The sequence below is a fragment of the Amblyraja radiata genome, chromosome 21 (assembly GCF_010909765.2).
Source record: "Amblyraja radiata isolate CabotCenter1 chromosome 21, sAmbRad1.1.pri, whole genome shotgun sequence".
NCBI lineage: Eukaryota > Metazoa > Chordata > Chondrichthyes > Rajiformes > Rajidae > Amblyraja > Amblyraja radiata.
Window position 1 is genome coordinate 29,220,665 of NC_045976.1, and position 20,719 is coordinate 29,241,383.

General features: G+C 41.7%; 1 protein-coding gene across 6 annotated transcripts in view; it reads right to left on the reverse strand.

The window, feature by feature from the left end:
• Window positions 1-20,719, reverse strand: part of srpk2 (SRSF protein kinase 2) — a 144,871-nt gene that overhangs the window by 95,510 nt on the left and 28,642 nt on the right. Inside the window, exon 3 of one of the 6 annotated variants that reach the window (XM_033039902.1) lies at window positions 980-1,043. The exons of 4 other annotated variants lie outside the window; for them this stretch is intronic. In XM_033039902.1, the coding sequence (XP_032895793.1) occupies window positions 980-1,017 (38 nt within the window). In that variant the 5' untranslated portion in view covers window positions 1,018-1,043. Of the gene's footprint in view, window positions 1-979; window positions 1,249-20,719 lie in introns of those variants that run through there. One more of the 6 variants, XM_033039903.1, reaches the window with a different exon arrangement.

The following is a 20,719-nucleotide window of genomic DNA, read 5'->3' on the forward strand; positions in this document are numbered from 1 at the left end:
TATTCTGTTATTAGACAATTAATCACATTTCAATACACCATTTTGTAGCAGTGCTCCTAAAAAGCAAAGGATGCCAAAGTTTTGTCACAGTTGACTGGCTGTCTGATATTCAGCCTCTGGGCTTTCTTTCCAAAAAACCCTGCAAAGTTGTCCACTTTAATAATATGGACTTTAATACATTCAAATACCTTTAACGTAGCTCCATCAAAAAAGTGTAACTAGTGATCATGGTCAATTGAGAAGTAGATGCGTACCGTACAATATTATTTCTCTCAATAACCTTAGTCCCTTAAAGAAGCAGCCAATTACTAATGCAAGATGGTAAATTCAACAATCTAAAAGCCTTTGACTGAGTAAAATTACATTGACTTTTCTAACCTTAGTTCTTTCAATTAATATCAATTTTGGCTTGGTTGTAATAATGCATGGTTTTATAAACATTGCAAGTCAATTAACTTCACCTGCAGGTATGAAACATTACTGCATTAGATAAACATGTTCATACAGAACAGATCCATGAAGCAGGGCAGCACATCTGCCTCACTGACTAATCTGTGGGTTTGTGATTTCATTTTCGAGGCACAGACACTCCTTTTCACAATCAGTTCAGATCTAAAAAGCATTATAGTAAGTGGGATGCTCTGTACTCAGGTTTTGTGCACGTTACAACAGGAATGGGAAAAAATACATTAAATTAGCAGAATATACAGCACATTCATTTTTGCTATTTAGTTTAAGTTGTGCACTTTTTCAGCTAAATACACAAATGAATAAGCTTTGAATTACCTCAACAAAAGCAACAAGCCTCTGGAATAAAAATAGATTTTGAAAAATGTACATTAACCAATACAGTGAAGCTTTCTTAGCTGACGTTTCAACGTTGGCAGCTCCTTTCTCCTTCCCTCCCTCCCTCCTTCCTTCAGGTTTCCCACTATCTGCCTTTACCATCAATTCTGGGTGCAATGGATGTTTGCTGTACCTTTCTGAAGAGGACGACTTCCCAGAGTTAACTGACATCAGCAGCTCAATCTTCTGCTTGGTTTCTGGAAAAATTAGAAAATGTTCAGAGCCGAGTACCTCTGGTTTCTTTTTAAAATAACCAATCTTCAGTATTTAGATATTCTGGCTAAACCAGATTGAGGCCTCAGGTTTCAAATGCTTCTGCGTGTACTGTAATTCACTGCTCCTGAAAAACGAGAGAGGGAGGGAGAGAAAGCTCCAGAGGAATCAAGCTTCACTAAAATGTGCACATGACCGTTTATGAAAACAGGAAGTACAGTACCACTTATTTTTCAATGTAGGGGTAGCTTTCCAGGCTGTACCAACATACGATTTATGTGACACCAGATGGAGCAATTATAGATTAGCGGAGCTTGTTTCAGATGAACAGCTTAATAAAATTAACTGTTTTCTCACCTTGATCAAAACCAAAATGAACTATTTTAAATTAGTTATCTTGCAATGCTGCTGCAAATATGTTGTTGTGCCTTTGTTAGTAAATTCTAGTCAGCCAGTCATATTTACTGCTTAATTATCTAATGCGGTTGCACAAGTAATTTGAATTTCCTGTCTATAAAGCTAAGACATAAATGTTCAATATTTTACAAAAACAGACGGAAATGACAATACCTAAAAGTGCTCAATAATTTAAACCAATGGTTGGCATAATTGAAATAATGGGCAATGTTTAAATGTGGTAATTTTGTTTGTATTCTTTCGCTCAGGCTAACAGTATTAACTGAAAGAAGTAATCAAACTTTAAAAGGGAGCCCTATAATAAAATCTTATCAAACTATAACCAAAATTAGTAACATACAAAGTGCAAAGGATTGAAAAGGAATAGGCTAAAGTTTAAAATATCGCAAATTGAAAATTGGTTTTAAAAAAAGGATGCAGCAGGGTGAAGTAAAATGATGCTGCGTAAATGTAATTGTTTTTGTCAGTATTGACAGATGGGTCAATAGACACAAAAGATAGGCACAACATGCAGGAGTAACACAGCGGGTCAGGCAGCATCTGGAGAAAAGGAATAATGACTTTTCAAGTCGAACCCCTTCTTCAGACTGAGAATCAGGGGGAAGGGAAACTAGAGGCAGGAAAATGTTCAGAACAAATCAGAACCAACACCGATGACGAATGGCGATCCTGACACCCTACATACTGATTTACTGTACAACATTTTTCAGACTTGTGAAAAGTCACTCTTTGAATTTAGGCCACCCAACGCCTTCATGATGCAGTTACATCTGCTCTATAAATTGTAGAGCATGGTAGAAAATCAACAACATTCAAGATAGAGGAGCTATCAATCTTCCTCTATCATTTCTCCAATGTCAACTTTGTGAAACCTCTTTTACTTGGCATATTCTTACCTGGTTTCAGAAACATCTGTCATGGCTTGCCCATTTGCTCCTCTGTGATTGTTAACGTTAATTCATCACAGGGCCTATCCTTGGCATCTTATTTCTCATCTGTCAGCTATACCTGGGCAACACCACAGCCACAATTTCTACATGTATATTGACATGGATTCCAATTCCACCTTATATTGTTCCACAAAATTTTAGGTTTACAAGGTTAATTCCTGGGATGGCAGGACTGTCATATGCTGAGAGAATGGAGCGGCTGGGCTTGTATACACTGGAGTTTAGAAGGATGAGAGGGAATTTTATTGTAACATATAAGATTATTAAGGGTTTGGACACGCTAGAGGCAGGAAACATGTTCCCGATGTTGGGGGAGTCCATAACAAGGGGCCACAGTTTAAGAATAAAGATAGCGGAGTCAGGGGATATGGGGAGAAGGCAGGAACGGGGTACTGATTGGGGATGATCAGCCATGATCACATTAACTGCCGGTGCTGGCTCGAAGGGCCGAATGGCATATTCCCGCACCTATTGTCTATTAAAAGATGCCTGGCCCAATAGGTATTCAGCAATTTGTTACTTCTGATTTCCAGTACTTGCGCTAATCAGAATTTAAACCTTTTTTAACTGCATTTTTGGGATAAGCAATCACAAATTTAGATTTTGGCAGGGTCGTTTCTTGAGCTTCATTTGATTGAATAATTAATCTCAAATCTTTGCTGCAAAAAAAATTGTTGCCTAACTGCTAGCAAGAATAAATATTTATACTTCATTGTTACATTTGGATCATAAGATCATGTGAGAGTAGAATTATGCCATTCGGCCCATCATGTCTACTCTGCCATTCAATCTCTCCCTCCTAACCCAATTCTCCTGTCTTCTCCCCATAATCTCTGACACCTGCACTAATCAGGAATCTATCTATCTCTGCCTTCAATATATCCACTGACTTAGCCTTCACAGCCTTCTATGGCAAAGAATTCCAGATTCCCCACCCTCTGACCAAAGAAACTCTTCCTCATCTCCTTCCTAATAGAACATCCTTTAATTCTGAGGCTAAAAACCTCTAGTCCACTACCATCCCACAAGTGGAAACATCCTCTCCACATCCAAAAGTGACATCGGGACCACATTTAGTTCTGTGGCGTGCAGAAATGATGAATGACCCTATCTCTAGCCCTACCACATCTGAGCTAAACATTCTCCTAATCTTATATCAACATGTAGAACTGTCCAATCACAGAAAAATATACATTTGATGCAGGCTATTTAGCCCATTGCATCCATGCTATTCAGACAAGAGATACAGATCCAAAACCCTGTAGCTCACAGTATTTCAGATTCCTATCCAAATGGCTTCTGTTGCTACCACTCTTCTAAGCAGCGAGTTACAACTTTTATCCTCTAACCCTTCCCTGCCAAATCCTTCCACTAATTACTTTAAATCTATGCTTCCTGAATTTTGACCTGCTTAAATAGGTCTTTCCTATGTGCTTATTTTACCTTGCAATTGTATCAAGCAGAATCCTCAAAGAAACAACCCCAACCTATCCAAATTAAGCTAAAATGTTCTACTTCTGGCAATATCTTCAAATGATCCTCTGCACCCTCACAGATCTTTCCTATAATCTAGTGATTACAGCAAACCACAGTACCTGTACTTAAACTGAGGCCCAACAATTGTATAAAGTTCTGTAACAAACTCTTGCATTCTATGCCTCAGCTAATTAAAGGAAGCAATCCTTAAGTCTTTTAACCTGATCAATGTGTCCTGCTACCGTTACATTTTGGTAGAGTGTTCCTGCTACCATTAAGTTTTTGCAGGTCAGTAGAGACCTTCATGCGCTGCACATCCTTTGGGTGTTTCAGTGAACAAATTATCAAAGGCTTGCAGCTCTGCTTCAAAATCGACAGATGCAAGTATCATCTCCATACCGTAGCTTAGGAGTTTGGTGAGAAAGATCAAGAGAAAACACCTGGGCCAAAATACATGGTCTAGTGGGCAGTAGAGGTCAATACATTCCCATTTCCAGTGCCCTCCATAATGTTTGGGACTAAGACCCATCATTTATTTATTTGTCTCTGTACTCCACAATTTGAGATTTGTAATAGAAAAAAAATCACATGGCTAAAGTGCACATTGTCAGATTTTAAGAAAGGCTATTTTTATACATCTTGGTTTCACCATGTAGAAATTATAGCAGTGTTTATACATATCAGGGTACCATAATGTTTGGGACACAGCAATGTCATGTAAATGAAAGTAGTAATGTTTAGTATTTTGTTGCATATCCTTTGCATGCAATGACATCTGCGATTCATGGACATCACCAGTAGCTGGGTGTCTTCTCTGATGAAACCAAAATGTATAAAAATACCCTTTAATAAAATATACACTTTAAACACATGTGATTTTTTTCTATTACAAATCTCAAATTGTGGAGTAGAGGCAACTAAATAAATGATGGAGCTTTGTCCCAAACATTATGGAGGGCACTGCGATTGAGACCTTGTGTCTGGAGTCTATTGCGGCGATCTTTCCCAGCTACACATTACTGCCCACTAACAATAAAGTAGCACGGAACCCATCTAATCTCTCAGGAGACGTTGGCAAACGTGGACATCAAAGATGAGACTCAGTACTACCTTCATTGCTTCATTGCCTATGAATCCTTTATTCATGGAGGCAGTGAGCATTATTTACCCAATCTCTTCTGCTAGAGATTGGGTAAATAATATAGCTGAGACACTGGTTGAAGACCGATTTTCCGGCAACTGATGGTTCACCCAGCTCTATAATCTGGATAAAATTACGAGAGCTCAATTGAAATTGCCCGCGTGGCCACAGATGGCATTGCAAGTGGCAAGCGCTCTTTCCAATCTTGTCCCTCTTTTGAGAAAGAATCAACAATGCTCTCTCTAACAGTGTCACAAAGACAATAAATGAAACCCTCATATATATGATACCCTAATAACAGATGTTGGATATAGTTGACAGAACAGCTGACCTCTCCCCAGCCGTTTAGAGCCCTGACTTCAGTCCCCACTCTCGACTCGCAAGGTGCACCAGCGAACCCTTCTTCACCCACTGAAAGAACACAAAGTGCTGGAGTAATTCAGCGGGCCAGGGTCTCTGGAGAACACTGATAGGTGACATCGGGACCCTTATTCAATGATTCAGTTGGCTGAGTTACTCCAGCATTTTGTGTCATTTCACTTTAAAATTAGGCACCAATGTCCCTGGTCTGCACCAGCAAGCCTTTCTTCACTGGTTCACAAGGCTGTCATTGCGACTCACATTGTAGCCTCTGGGGACAGCACATTAGGGTTGCTTCCAACGACAGAACACGCTCGGTCACTGTGTGGCTCCCTCATCCTCTCAGCTGCTGTCGTTTTCAAGGTGGAGTATGTTGCCAACTCAGAAGGAGGATGAGGCGGTGGGGGGGTGTTTAAGTTTCTGGCACTCCATGGTGCTTTCGAGACACGGGAGAGCAGTCAGTAGCGGGCCAGCGGTGTACTGTTGTTTCATTATCACGTGACCTCTTTTATAGAGTGATAGAGTGTGGAAACAAGCCCTTCAGCCCAACTTGCCCAGCTGCACTAGTCCCACCTGCCCACGTTTGGTCCATATCCCTCCGACCCTGTCCTATCCACGTACCTAACTGTTTCTTAAATTTGGGATAGTCCCTGCCTCAACTACCTCCTCTGGCAGCTTGTTCCATACACCCACCCATATGTGTGGAAAAAGTTACCCGAGATTCCTATTAATTTTTTTCTCCTTCACCGTAAACTTATGTCCTCTGGTCCTCGATTCACCTACTCTGGGCAAGAGACTCCCCGATCTATTCCTCATGATTTTATACACCTCAATAAGATCACCACTCATCCTCCTGCGCTCCAAAGAATAGAGTCCCAGCCTACTCAACCTCTCCTTGTAGCTCAGACCCTCTAGACCTGGCAACATCCTTGTAAATCTTCTCTGTACCCTTTCCAGCTTGACAATATATTTTCTATAACGTGGTGCCCAGAACTGAGCACAGTACTCTAAATATGGTCTCACCAACATCTTATACTGCTGCTATATGATCTCCCAATTTCTATACTCAATACTCTGGCTGATGAAGGCCAATGTTCCAAACGCCTTTTTGACCACCCTATCTACCTGCGACTCCATCTTCAATAGACAATAGGTGCAGGAGTAGGCCATTCGGCCCTTCGAGCCAGCACTGTCATTCAATGTGATCATGGCTGATCATCCCCAATCAGTATCCCGTTCCTTCCTTCTCCCCATATCCCCTGACTCTTTTTATCTTTAAGAGCCCTATCTAGCTCTCTCTTGAAAGTATCCAGAGAACCGGCCTCCACTGCCCTCTGAGGCAAAGAATTCCACAGACTCACAACTCTCTGTGAGAAAAAGCGTTTCCTCGTCTCCGTTCTAAATGGCTTACCCCTTATTCTTAAACTGTGGCCCCTGGTTCTGGACTCCCCCAACATCAGGAATATGTTTCCTGCCTCAAGCGTGTCCAAACCCTTAACAATCGTATATGTTTCAATAAGATCCGCTCATTCTTCTAAACTCCAGAGTGAACAAGCCCAGCCGCTCCATTGTCTCAGCATATGACAGTCCCGCCATCCCGGGAATTTACCTTGCAAACCTACGCTACACTCCCTCAATAGCAAGAATGCCCTTCCTCAAATTAGGGGACCAAAACTGCACACAATACTCCAGGTGTGGTCTCACTAGGGCCCTGTACAACTGCAGAAGGACCTCTTTGCTGCTATACTCGACTCCTCTTGTTATAAAGGCCAACATGCCATTCGCTTTCTTCACTGCCTGCTGTACCTGCAATGCTTACTTTCATAGACTGATGAACAAGGACCCCCAGATCCCGTTGTACTTCCCCTTTTCCCAACTTGATGCCATTTAGATAGCAATCTCCCTTCCTGTTTGATACCAAAGTGGATAATCTCACATTTATCCACAACTTTATCTTAAATTAAACTTCATCTGCCATGCATCTGCCCACTCCCCAAACCAGTCCAAGTCACCCTGCATTCTCATAGCATCCTCCTCACAGTTCACACTGCCACCCTGCTTTGTGTCATCTGCAAATTTGCTAATGTTACTTTGAATCCCTTCATCCAAATCATTGATGTATATTGTAAACAGCTGCGGTCCAAGCACCGAGCCTTGCAGTACCCCACTAGTCACTGCCTGCCATTCTGAAAGGGACCCGTTAATCCCTACTCTGTTTCCTGTCTGCCAACCACTTCTCTATCCATGTCAGCACTCTACCCCCAATACCATGTGCCCTAATTTTGCCCACTAATCTCCTATGTGGGACCTTATCAAATGCTTTCTGAAAGTCCTGGTACACTACATCCACTGGCTCCTGGTACACTACATCCTAGTTACACATCCTGGTACACTACATCCTAGTTACATCCTCAAAAAATTCCAGAAGATTAGTCAAGCATGATTTCCCCTTCGTAAATCCATGCTGTCTCGGACCGATCCTGTTACTGCTATCCAAATGTGCGGCTATTTCATCTTTTATAATTGACACCAGCATCTTCCCCGCCACCGATGTCAGGCTAACTGGTCTAACAAGGAACAATGCACCTGTGTTCCTAGATTCCTCTGCTCCACACACTCCCCAGAGCCCTACCATTCCAGGGCTCGAAATTAACGGTTGCCCGGGTGCCAATGGCAACTTACAGTCCCGCCGGGCAACCTAAAAGCCATGCCATTTTGCCGGCTTGGCAAGCAACCGGGACACCAGCTCGGCGCTAGCTCTCGGGTCTCGGCTCGGCACTAGCTCTCGGCTCGGCGCTCGGCTCTCCGCTCGGCTCTCGCTCTCGGGTCTCCGCTCGACCGAGCACATCATCGGCCGTGGTTGTGCGCATGTGCGGCCCTGTACATGCGCACTGCCACGGCAACTGGTTGGCCACTTTCTCACTCCCTTTGCATTGTGGGAGCTCTGGCCGCCATTGCTGCCTCACCGCGACCGCTGAAAAACAACGCAGAATCACTCCCTGGAGCTGCAGTAACTCCCTGGAATAACTCTTGCTTCTTGGTTTCCTGATCCTCCAAAGATATTCGAAATGGAATTTAAATTGGTGGACCCACCACCACCAAACTCCAAACTCTGAAAAATAACAGCCTATTGCATTTTATCTGTTTATTTATTGTGTATATATATATATGGTCTATGGTATATAGACACACTGAACCTTTATCTCCTGTTCTGTATTATGTTTACATATTCTGTTGTGCTGCAGCAAGCAAGAATTTCATTGCCCTATCTGGGACACATGACAATAAAACTCTCTTGACTCTCGACTTGGATTTAAGCAAAAAAGGGTTCTTGGGGGAAAAATAAAAGCTACCTTAAATTTAGTTGCGTCTGGTTGGTACCTATGGTAGAGTGAAGACTATTCCATGCTTTAATTGTGCGGGGGAACTCCATGGAGCAGCCAGCATCACTGAATAGAAAAAATTGGGTGACGTTTCGGGTAGAAACCCTTCTTTACATTTCCTCTGGTTTTAATGTTTTTAGTTTAATTTAAAGATACAGCGTGGAAACAGGCCCTTCGGCCCACCGAGTCCACGCCGACCACCGATCACCCGTACTCTAGTTCTATCCCACACATCAGCGACGCAAGTCAAAAGTGTTTTATTCTCTCACGTCCCAGTTAGAACAATGAAAACCTTACTTGCAGCAGCACAACAGAATATGTAAACATAGTACTCTGTAAACAATGTTATAAACGAGAAAACAAAACTCCATACAGACAGCACCCATTTTCAGGATCAATTCCAGGTCTCTGGCAATTTTAGGCAGCCAATTTATGGCCAATGTACTGCCCCAATAGCCTTGAACTGAATTAAAACATACAGTAGCTGTAAAGGAGGACATAGCGTCACTTAGAGATTTAAGACTGAAAATGGATAGTTTCTTTTTTTTAGTAACCAAAGTTATCAACGTATAATTTTTTTGTGTGTTGGAAAATAAAATATAGTGGCACAGCTGGTGGACTTGCTGCCTCACACGCCAGAGATCTGTGTTCGATCCTGTTCTCGGGCCCTGTCTGTGTTGAATTTGCACATTCTCCCTGCAAGCATGTGGGTTTCCTCCCACATCCCAAAGACGCATTGGCTTTGTAGGTTAACTTGGCGCTGTAAAATTGCCCCTAATGTGCAGAGAGTGGGTGAGGAAAGTGGGATAACAGAACTTGTGTGAATGGGTAGACGAAAATGTTGGAGAAACTCAGCAGGTGAGGCAGCATCCATGGATCAAAAGAAATAGGCGACGTTTCGGGTCGAGACCCTTCTTCAGACTGATGTCGGGAGGGGTGGGGAGCGGGAAAAAGAAAGGAAGAGGCGGAGACAGTAGGCTGTGGGAGAGCTGGGAATGGGAGGGGAAGGAGGGAGAAAGCAGGGACTACCTGAAATTGGAGAAGCCAATGTTCATACCGCTGGGGTGTAAACTACCTAAGCAAAATATGAGGTGCTGTTCCTCCAATTTGCGGTGGGCCTCACTCTGGCCATGGAGGAGGCCCAGGACAGAAAGGTCGGATTCGGAATGGGAGGGGGAGTTGAAGTGCTGAGCCACCGGGAGATCAGGTTGGTTATTGCGAACTGAGTGGAGGTGTTGTGCGAAGCGATCGCCAAGTCTGCGCTTGGTCTCACCGAGGTTGATCATACGCTGAATAACCATATTTTTGTTTGGAAGTTGAAAGAGATAATAGAAATTGCATTCATTGCAATGTGTAAAAAGAGATGAGATACTGTATTGTAATTTTTCTGCATGTCATTGTGGTACATATCATGTCTTGATTGGTGAATATGTTTAGTTTGTGACTTTATTTGAAGCAGAAATAATATGTGAGTGCTTCATTGACCATAATTCTGACTGGTAACTACGCACTTCGTCCGAGCACATTATCGCACGCGTCATGCAAGCCATCTTAAATGACCACCTAAACTGTGATTTGGCAACCTAAAAAGCTGCCGAGGTTGCCCGGCTGGCAACAGGGAAAAAAAGTTAAGCGAGAGCTCTGCATTCACTGTGTAGGTCCTGCCCATGTTAGACTTCCCAAAATGCAACACCTCACATTTCTCTGTATTAAATTCTATCAACCATTCCTAGCCCACCTGACCAATCAATCAAGATCCTGCTGCAATTTTTCACAACCATTTTCACTATCTGCAAAACCACCCACATTTGTATATAAATGACATACAGCAATGGAAATCCTGAGGCACACGACTAGTCACAGGACTCCAGTCCGAGAAGCAACCTTCCACCATCACCCTGTTTCCTTCCATGAATCCAATTTTCGATCCATTCAGCTATCTCTCCTTGGATCCCATGCAAACTAACCTTCCAGAGCAGCCTACCATGTGAAACCTTGTCGAATGCTCTGGTGAAGTCCATATACATAACATCGACAGCTCTGCCCTCATCAACCTTTTTGGTCACGTCTTTAAAAAACTCAGTTTTGTGAGACACAACCTCCCGTGTACAAACCCAATCTGACTATCCCCAATCAGCCCTTATCTGTCAAAATGCCTGTATATCCCATCCCTCGGAATACTCTCTGGTAACTTTCCAACTACAGATGTTAAGCTCACTGGCCTATAATTCCCAGCATTTTTCCTGTTGCCCTTCTTGAATAGAGGCATAACATTTGCCACCCTCCAGTCTTCCGGCACCTCTATTTAAAGACGAATTGTAAATTTCAACCAAGGCTCTCGCAATTTTGTCTCTGGTTTCCCACAATGTCCTCGGATATATCTGATCGGGCCCATGGGATTTGTCTACCTTCATACATGATAGAACCTTCAGCACCTCTTCGAACGTAACACTGACTGCCCTCAAGACACCTCCATTGACTGCCCAAAGTTCCTCTGTCCTCTTGTCTTTCTCCTCGGTAAATACAAAATTCTGTACAAGTTATGGTTGTCACTGAGTTACTGAGCTTCCTGCACTCCATCCACCATCTGCATTTTAGGACATGGGTTTCTTCTGGATTTCTGCCTGGAGAGCTGCTACTTTTCCCTCTAGTACTGGTGGAGGTTCCTATCAAAAAACATTCCTATCAAAAAACATCTTGCGGTTGGTTCCCTATCCCAGGCTCCTCTCATCAATCCATTCCCGGTTCTTCTAGGTAGAGAATGTCTAATTATGGCAAACTTCAGGGCAATTCTTTAGTCATGAAACTGCAGACTCCAAAGGCTGGGGGTTGTCTGCGAAACACTGTATGAAAAGACTCATAAGGGTTTGCCATCAGCACCAGATATGAACCAGAACAATGAAATTCCCACTTGCTACAGCTTTCAGGCATGCTAGATAGCAATAATAAAAATACCATAAATTACTCTGAATAAACTGTGCAAAACCTGAAGCACAAATAGCAAACACACTACTGCAAAGTCCATAGTGGTTTAGTGCTGATGTAAGGTTGTGCAGAATAATGATTAATGTGAAGAAGCTGTTCTTGAATATGGAGGTAATAATTCTCAGGTTTCTGTCTGTGACCTGATTGTAGCAGCAAAATGAGAGCATGGCCAGGGTGATATGGGTCTTTGATTATATCAGCTGTCTTCTTGAGATAGCACTTCCTGTAGATCTCTTCAATGGTCGGGATCAATTACGTTTGAGATAATGTCCACAACTTTCTGCATCCTCCTTTGTTCTTGAGTTTGAATTTCTGAACCAAGCTGTAATTAGTCAGTATGCTCTCCACTGACTAAATGCCAAACCTCTTCAAACTTCTGAGGAAGTAGAGGCATCAGTGAGCTTTCTTTGTGATTGCATCAATGTGTGGGGCTTAAGACAGATCAGAAAAGTGTACGCTCATGAATTTGAAGCGGTTGACTCTCTCCACCGTGTCCTGCCAATCAAGACAGGTACGATGTCCCTCCGCTTTCCCTATCTGAAATCAACAGTTTCTTCGTCTTGCTAACATTGAGAGCAAGATCATCCAGACTGCTAATCTACCTCCTATACGCTGGCATATCATTACCCAAAGTCAGTAGTATTGTTGACAAATTTAAAGATGGTGTTGGATCCGTGTCTGGCTTCACAATCATAAATATAGAGAGAATAGAGCATGGGATTGAGCATGCTGAACATCAGCAAGGTGGTGTTATCAATCTGCACTGACACTAGAGCTAACTCACATAGGAAGGAAAGGAGTGACAGGCATACTGCAATTTTTTTAATCTGCATGCAGAGATACCTTTAACTGGAATATTATGACAATTATTTCTGTTAGTTGTGCAACAATCCTATTGAATTTTGTATTCTGTAGTGATCACTCCGCATTACCATTCAGATAATTTCTGTCCGCTAACAAAACCAAGTATGTATTCCTCGAGTGAAATTAAAGCAGTCAATGCCTTTTGTAAAATTGCTGCTGGCTCCAATGGAGAAATACACAAGAACTGTAAAAAATGATGCAATCTCTGGCTCAAGGCACAGCCTTTGTCTCAAAACCTTCAATCAATTCAGCTCTGTTCCTCGGGGCTACACCCGAAATCCTGTCTCTCCATTTCTAAAATATCACCAAACTAAAACAATTTAAACAGACTTCCAATTACATACAGTGCTCTCCATCTTTTATTTATTTGCCTCTATACTCCACAATTTGAGAATTGTAATAGAAAAAAAAAAATCACATGTGGTTAAAGTGCGCATTGTCACATTTTATTAAAGGCCATTTTCATACATTTTGGTTTCACCTTGTAGAAATCACAGCTGTGTTTATACCCCCATTTCAGGGCACCATAATGTTTGGGACACACGACTTCATAGGTGTTTGGAATTGCTCTGGTGTGTTTAAATGCCTCCTTAATGCAGCTATAAGAGAGCTCTCAGCACCTGGTCTTTCCTCCAGTCTTTCCATCATCTTTGGAAACTTTTATTGCTGTTTATTAACACGAGGACCAAAGTTATGCTAATGAAAGTCAAAGAAACCAATATGAGACTGAGAAACAAGAATAATACTGTTAGAGACATTAGCCAAACCATAGGCTTACCAAAATCAACTGTTTGGAACATCATTAAGAAAAAAAGAGCACTGGTGAGCTTACTAATCGCAAAGGGACTGGCAGGCCAAGGAAGACCTCCACAGCTGATGACAGACGAATTCTCTCTATAATAAAGAAAAAAACCTAAACACCTGTCCGACACATCAGAAACACTCTTCAGGAGTCAGGTGTGGATTTGTCAATGACCATTGTCCACAGAAGATTTAATGAACAGAAATACAGAGGCTACACTGCAAGATGCAAACCACTGGTTTGCCACAAAAATAGGATGGCTGAGAAGTTTGCCAAGAAGTACTTAAAAGAGCAACCACAGTTCTGGAAAAAGTTCTTGTGGACAGATGAGACGAAGATTAACATATCAGAGTGATGGCAAGAGCAAAGTATGGGGGAGAGAAGGAACTGCCCAAGATCCAAAGCATACCACCTCATCTGTGAAACACAGTGGTAGGGGTGTTGGCCTGGGCATGTATGGCTGCTGAAGGTACTGGCTCACTTATCTTCATTGATGATAGAACTGCTGATGGTAGAAGCATAATGAATTCATTATGCTTCTACCATCATCAGTTCTATCTGCTCAAGTTCAAACAAATGCCTCAAAACTCATTAGCCTGCGGTTCATTCTCCAGCAAGACAATGATCCCAAACATACTACTAAAGCAACAACGTTTTTCAAAGCTAAAAAATAGTCAATTCTTGAGTGGCCAAGTCAATCACCTGATCTGAACCCAATTGAGCATGCTTTTTATATGCTGAAGAGAAAACTGAAGAGGACTAGCCCCCAAAACAAGCATAAGCTAAAGATGGCTGCAATACAGGCCTGGCAGAGCATCACTAGAGAAGACACCCAGCAACTGGTGATGTCCATGAATCGCAGACTTCAAGCAGTCATTGTAGGCAAAGGATATGCAACAAAATACTAAACACGACTACTTTCATTTACATGACATTGCTGCGTTCCAAACATTATGGTGGCCTGAAATGGGGGGACTATGTATAAACACTGCTGTAATTTCTACATGGTGAAACCAAAATGTATAAAAAATACCCTTAATAAAATCTGACAATGTGCACTTTAACCACGTGATTTTTTTCTATTACAAATCACAAATTGTGGAGTACAGAGGTAAATAAATAAATGATGGGTCTTTGTCCCAAACATTATGGATGGCATTGTATCTTCTTGTCTAATCTCAAGCTTCCATTCTTTGAAAAAAATTATTACCGTCATGCACTGGTCATACCTATATTGACATATTTCCTCAGCAACATAAGTAACAGTACAATGTATCAAACGATGTATCCATTACCTTATTCATTTGTTTTCAAATGTAGTGAATGACATAGTTCCACAGTAGCCTCTTTCTTAAAAATAGACAGACACGTACAACCATCAATACATCAACAGTCATGAGTTGTAAGTTTTATTGCATTGAATCGAATTTTTCATCTCAAAATTACAGTTATCCTCAATTATTTAGGATTCTGACAATAAACGTTATTTGGTGATGGATTTAAAAAAAAACTATTTGTAACAAAATGGCATTAAATCTAAAAGTAAAAAGAGCCAAGGATAATTTGAAAATGCAGCGTATGGAAAGAAAATTACATGAATTTACTCAAGCAACAGTCTTTGCAATCTTGCTATTGCTTAAACTTATGCAGATTTACAACAATGTATTTATATAGTGCCTTTAACCCGGTAGTATCCCGAGCTTCACAGTATCAATATCAATTAAAAATTGATCAATCCACATATGGGAATATTAGATTAAAATATTTGTCAAAGAGCTAGGCTTTAGGGGCATTTTAAAAGTGGGAAAGTCAGAGTCAGCTGCAGAGCATGGAAATAGACATTCCAAAATGATGCCGGCCAGTAAAAATGAGATAAGAAATTTCAAACATTTGAACCTCAGCAACTGAAGGCATGAGGTTTTGTAATTAAGGGAAGAATAATTAACTGAGGGATAATATAATTGCAAGAGTTGGAGGAGAGAAGATATTTCAAAGGATTTACAGAACTGACACAATTAGCTGAAACATGGGAAAATAAAAATTCCAACATGAAATTGAAGAGGACTATGAAAACAAGAACATTGACTTTCAAATGGAACTAATGCTTAACCAGAAGTCAATGTGGGTCAGCAAAGGCAAGGATAATAAGGATAATGGGTGAACCGGACTTGGTGCGCATGAAAATCATCTGTGGAGCTTCAGAGTATCTTCAAATTTACAAAGGTAGGCTGAGTGAGGTTGACCAGGAGAGCACTAAATTAGATACAAAACAGTACAAATTCAGCAGGCAACTACATGCAGAGCAGATTTGGGTGGTTTTACAAGTTAAAATAGATTGCTCTGGTAACATTGTGGACTGGTGGACCAAGACACACCTCAAGATCCAATATAACAGAAAAATTGCAGAGTGTAAACAAAGCGGCACAGTGGTAGAGTTGCTGCCTTACAGTGCCAGAGACACGGGTTCGATCCTGGCTATGGGTGCCATCTGTACAGAGTTTGTACATTCTCCCCATGAGTTTTCCCAGGGTGCTCTGGTTTCCTTCCATGCTCCAAAAGATGTATAGGTTTGTAGGCTAATTGGTTTCGGTACAGATTGTAAATTGTTCCGTGTGTGTGTAGATTAGGGCTAGTAGTCGAGGATTACTGGTCAGCGTGGACTTGGTGGCCGGAGGGCCTGTTCAAATGCAGTGTTACTAAACTAAACTAAGAATGGTTCAGGTTTAGATATTTGTCTAGGATATGAATGGAGTTGTTAGCTTATATGTAGCTTGCATAGATACCCCCAATTATAGTTCTCAAAATGTAATTGCATCTAATCCGAGATGCTGGATTTAGAGACAAGAGTTGGCTTGAAAGAGGATAGTGGAGCAGAGTTGAGTGTAGTCAATAATTACATTTTCAATTGACATAGCAATAATGAAATGCCTAGAGCCATAGAGAATGAAATGGGCTCATCCATGCCAGTCAAGTTTTAGATCAAAGAACTGTTTGGTTACCACTCCATGTGTCTCTACACTGCTTAAATAGTAGCCAACTAATCTTTTACTGATAATAGGCTTATAATAATGCTGCAATCAAAAGTGGAAAATACTATTTAAGATTGATCAGTATTTTTGCAGAAGGTATTCAGTGAAGTTTGACAACACATGATTAAAGATCCTATGATGATCTTGATCCTGATATCCTGATCCTATCCTATGTAATGTCATTGAATTTAACAAGTCAAATCAGTCTTCTTCTTGAGTATGGCGTGCACAGCCTAAAGTTGTAGGACAACTTGTTCTATTTGATCTTATTTGATTGTGCACGCCGGTTTGATTGCATTCGTCGAAACAGGGCAGACCACGTTTTTGCCAAGATTCAGGAATTTGTATAAAAGTTATCAAACAGTTTAATATTTACAAAGGGTAGAAGCAAGTCATAAAATATAGCAACACATGAATTGTGATTAATTTTGTTAGCAAAGACACACACACACACAGAATTCCAGAAACTGATTACTTTGGGAAAAACTTATTTTTCTCATATTTCTTGCCGCTGCCTCTTATCAAAAGCTTTAAAATCTCTGCCCCCAGCCACTGATCAATAGTTAATGAGACCAGGCTTCCCCTTATTTAATGCAGTTATAATCTTTAGCATCCTTATCAGACCTCCTCTCTATCTTCTTTGCTCCAAGGAAACCACCAGCAGCTTTTCTAAATACACAGAATGGTACTTTACCGTCACATGTACCGAAGGAAAATAATTTTTGTATACAGTTCAGTACCAGTATCATTGTACATAAGCACTTAGATGCATCTTAGATAAGCATTTCAGATACAGTAAAAGTGTATAGTAGTAGTATACTGAGACAGTATACAGAATAGTCAGATTTGGCGCTATTTTCAAGTCTCAGTTGTTCTAAGTGCAGAATTCTTGACCTGACCATGAAGGCCCGCTGTCCTGGCAGTGTTGCAGAAATTGACCTGGTCAAGCATAGCTGTTGGTGTCCTCCATTACTGCTCCACTGCTCCGTGCCATTGCAGGTCGCCGAGCCCCAGGCTGGTGCAGGGCCTCCAGCACCCTTCCAGGCAATGCACTGCCTCCCTTTGCCACTCTGCTTCCCAGCTCTCCAACAGACTCCCTCCTCACTGGGTGGGCAAGCGAGGCCATCTGTCAGGTATTGGTCATGGCACGTCGGGGACAAACTTCTGCCGTGAAGAGTTTTTATCAGCCGTGCTCCTCTCGACCACCGTCGCCGACTCCCTCCTCTTGAGTACTTCGGGGGACGAGCAGGGCCTGGACGCAGCTGCCTCCTTGGTCTAACGGTTGGGTTCCCGGTCCATGGTGCGGGTACCCAGTCTGCAGTGGGCGAGCCAGCTTGCCAAGATTCTCCCAGAGTGACTCAGCAGGTTGGGCATCATCTCTGAAGAACATGGATGGGTGAGATTTCGGGGTGGGACCCTTCCTCATATTGTTTGCAGGGGAGCGGGAAAGTAAGCTAGAAGAGGGGAGGGGAAATGGAGCATGGCAATATTAGGGAAGGTTTTTAATTCCCCCATAGGAAGATTATTGGACAAAGGCCAGGGATGAAAAAACAGGTGTGAGCTCAAAAGGATAGAGTTGTGAATTGAGAAACTTGAGGATGGAAAAGTTGCAAATTGGGAAGCAAGTGGAGGGAGAGGGGAGAGACCGGTGAAATGTCAGCTAGGTTTCAGGTGAGGATAGTTGGTGAGGGTGGCTTGGGAGAGAAAGGTACTGTTCGTGTGTTGGTTACATAAAATTGGAGAATTCAAAGTTCATACTGATGGGTTGCCAGCTGCCCAAGCAGACTACGAAGTGCTATTCCTCTCCTTTGCTTGTGGCCTCACTCTGACAATCCATGCAGCCCAGAGAATAAAGATCAATATGGGAATGTGAAGGGGAGTTGAAATGGTTAGCAACCTGGAGATCCACTAGGCCTTGGTGGTCCGAGCGCAAGTGTTCGCAAAATGGTCACGAGTCTACACTTGGTCGCGCCAATGTATAGAAAGTCACATCGGGAGCACCAGTTGCAGTAAATGAGATTAGGGGAGGTGCACATGAACCTCCGTCTCAACTGGAAGGACTACTGGGGTCCCTGGAGGGAGGCAAGGGAGGAGGTATAGGGACAGGTATTATATTTCCTGTGGTTTCCTCCTGGGGAGGAGGAGTTTTGGGTGGAAGGGATAAGTGATGAGTAGCTTTTCTATTCCGTTTATAAATGGAAGTCCCCATTCTTTGTCTACTTTTCATCTCTAGTCTTTGACCACCCATTTGTGGTTGGGCAGCTGGATAGAGCTGCTGCCTCACAGCACCAGGGATCCAGGTTTGATCCTGACCTCAGGTGCTGTCTGTGAGGAGTTTGCATGTTCTCCCTGTGGCCATGTGGGTTTCCTCTGGGTGCTCTGGCTTCCTCCTGCATTGCAAAGACACGCATGCTTGTAAATTAATTGGCATCTGTAACTTGCCCCAAGTGTGCAGGAAAGTGGATAACATGGAACTAGCCTGAACAGACATAATGGTTGGTGCAGATTAATACTGCACCTTTCAATCAATCAATCTGCCAATCAAAGTCCCCTACCAATTTCCTCCTATCAATTGCCAGGCTTTGTCCTGTCTCCACCTCTTTTCCAGCTTTCTCACCCATATTACTATCAGTCTGAATGATCCGGTCCTGAAAAGTCACCCATCGATTCATTCCACAGATGCTGACTTGCTGAGTTACTCCAGCACTTTGTTGTACGCAAGATTCCAGCACCTTGACAGATTCCCTGTCACCATACTAGCAAACCTTTTTTGCGCCAACTCTAGGGTTTTCAAATACTTCCTAAAATAAGGTGATCAAAATTTAACACAATAATCCAGTTTTCACCTAATGTTTATTTTGTACATGTTCAATATTTCTATCTTATGTTTTACTAACAAGCCTTTCCATTTTCAAGAGCTTCTTCATGTGTCCTGCCTTTTCTGTTCCTGCAGATATTGAGAACTGCCTCATTAAGTCTATACGGTTCATCTTTATTCTTTCTTCCATAGAATATCACCTTGCACTTTGCATCTTAAATTTCATTTCTTGCACATCTCTCCAATGTTCATTTGCAGTCCTTAACTACCCATTTTACCATTTACCACACATCAAAGTTGTTTTTTTTAATGCAAATCCAATTTTAATCCCAATTCCAATTTTCCAATCAGCAAATTGGAAAATGTAATCTTGAATCTACATTATCGTGTTCAATTTCCAAGTGTATTTTTCAACAGGTTAACAAAGAAACATGTCAAGGGATGTCTCAATAGACGATAGCAAAAAAAGAGCTGTTGGAAGAATTCAGTGGGTCAGGCAGCATCTGTGGAGGCAAATTGATAGTCAATGTTTTGGGTCAAGATGCTTTAGCTTGACTGAAAAAGCTCTGGGGTATTAGCCAACATAAAGATGTGGGGGGGGTGGGGCAAAAGCTAGTAGGCAATATGAGGGGCTAGTTAACAAGGGAACAGTGGAGATAGTGACAGAAAACATGGAATGGAAGAACATTCATAGGTTCATAGATCAGTTTATTGTCACGTGTACCAATTAAGGTACAGTGAAACTCCAAATATAAATAAGTTTCTATTCAAATATTTAGTATTAGGTCAGAGAAACATGAGGATTAGGTGACGAAGATACAGAAGGTCGTGGAAAGTTAAGAATGTTTGAGAATCTGACCTGAAATATTAAACCTTTGCAGAAAGACTTAATAGAAATGTAATCAAATGAAACCAAGAATCCCATGTTGAGATCAGAGATTTTGCTGCTCAAACCTATTCAGCTAAGAGTGATACATTTACCTGTGTTCTCTTTAAAGGTTATAAATGACAAACAGTATTTTAATATGATTTATGGTAAAAGTCAAATTTTACTTTCAACTCCAAATTTAAAAAAAAAAAAAATACGATCTGAACAATGTGAAAGATCAAAATAAAGCCTGCCAGCTACAAAAGGAAAAATCTAAATCAGAAGAGTTAAAAAAAAAACCTACAAAAAAAGTAAACAAAGATAATGAAAAACTGAAGAGACAATTTAAAGACGAATGTTGTTGTAAACCACCTTCCACAGGCAAATTTCGATCAACTAGCTTCTATCCTAATCTGCAGGTCGGATCAAGAGCATAATAGTGATAAGTACACTGACGTCAACACAAAGCCACCTGGATCTAGAGAGGATAGCAAAACTGATACTGATGAAGAACCATCCCTTACGCGAGTTGCTCTGCTGAAGCAAGAGAAAAGAAAGATTTTTTAA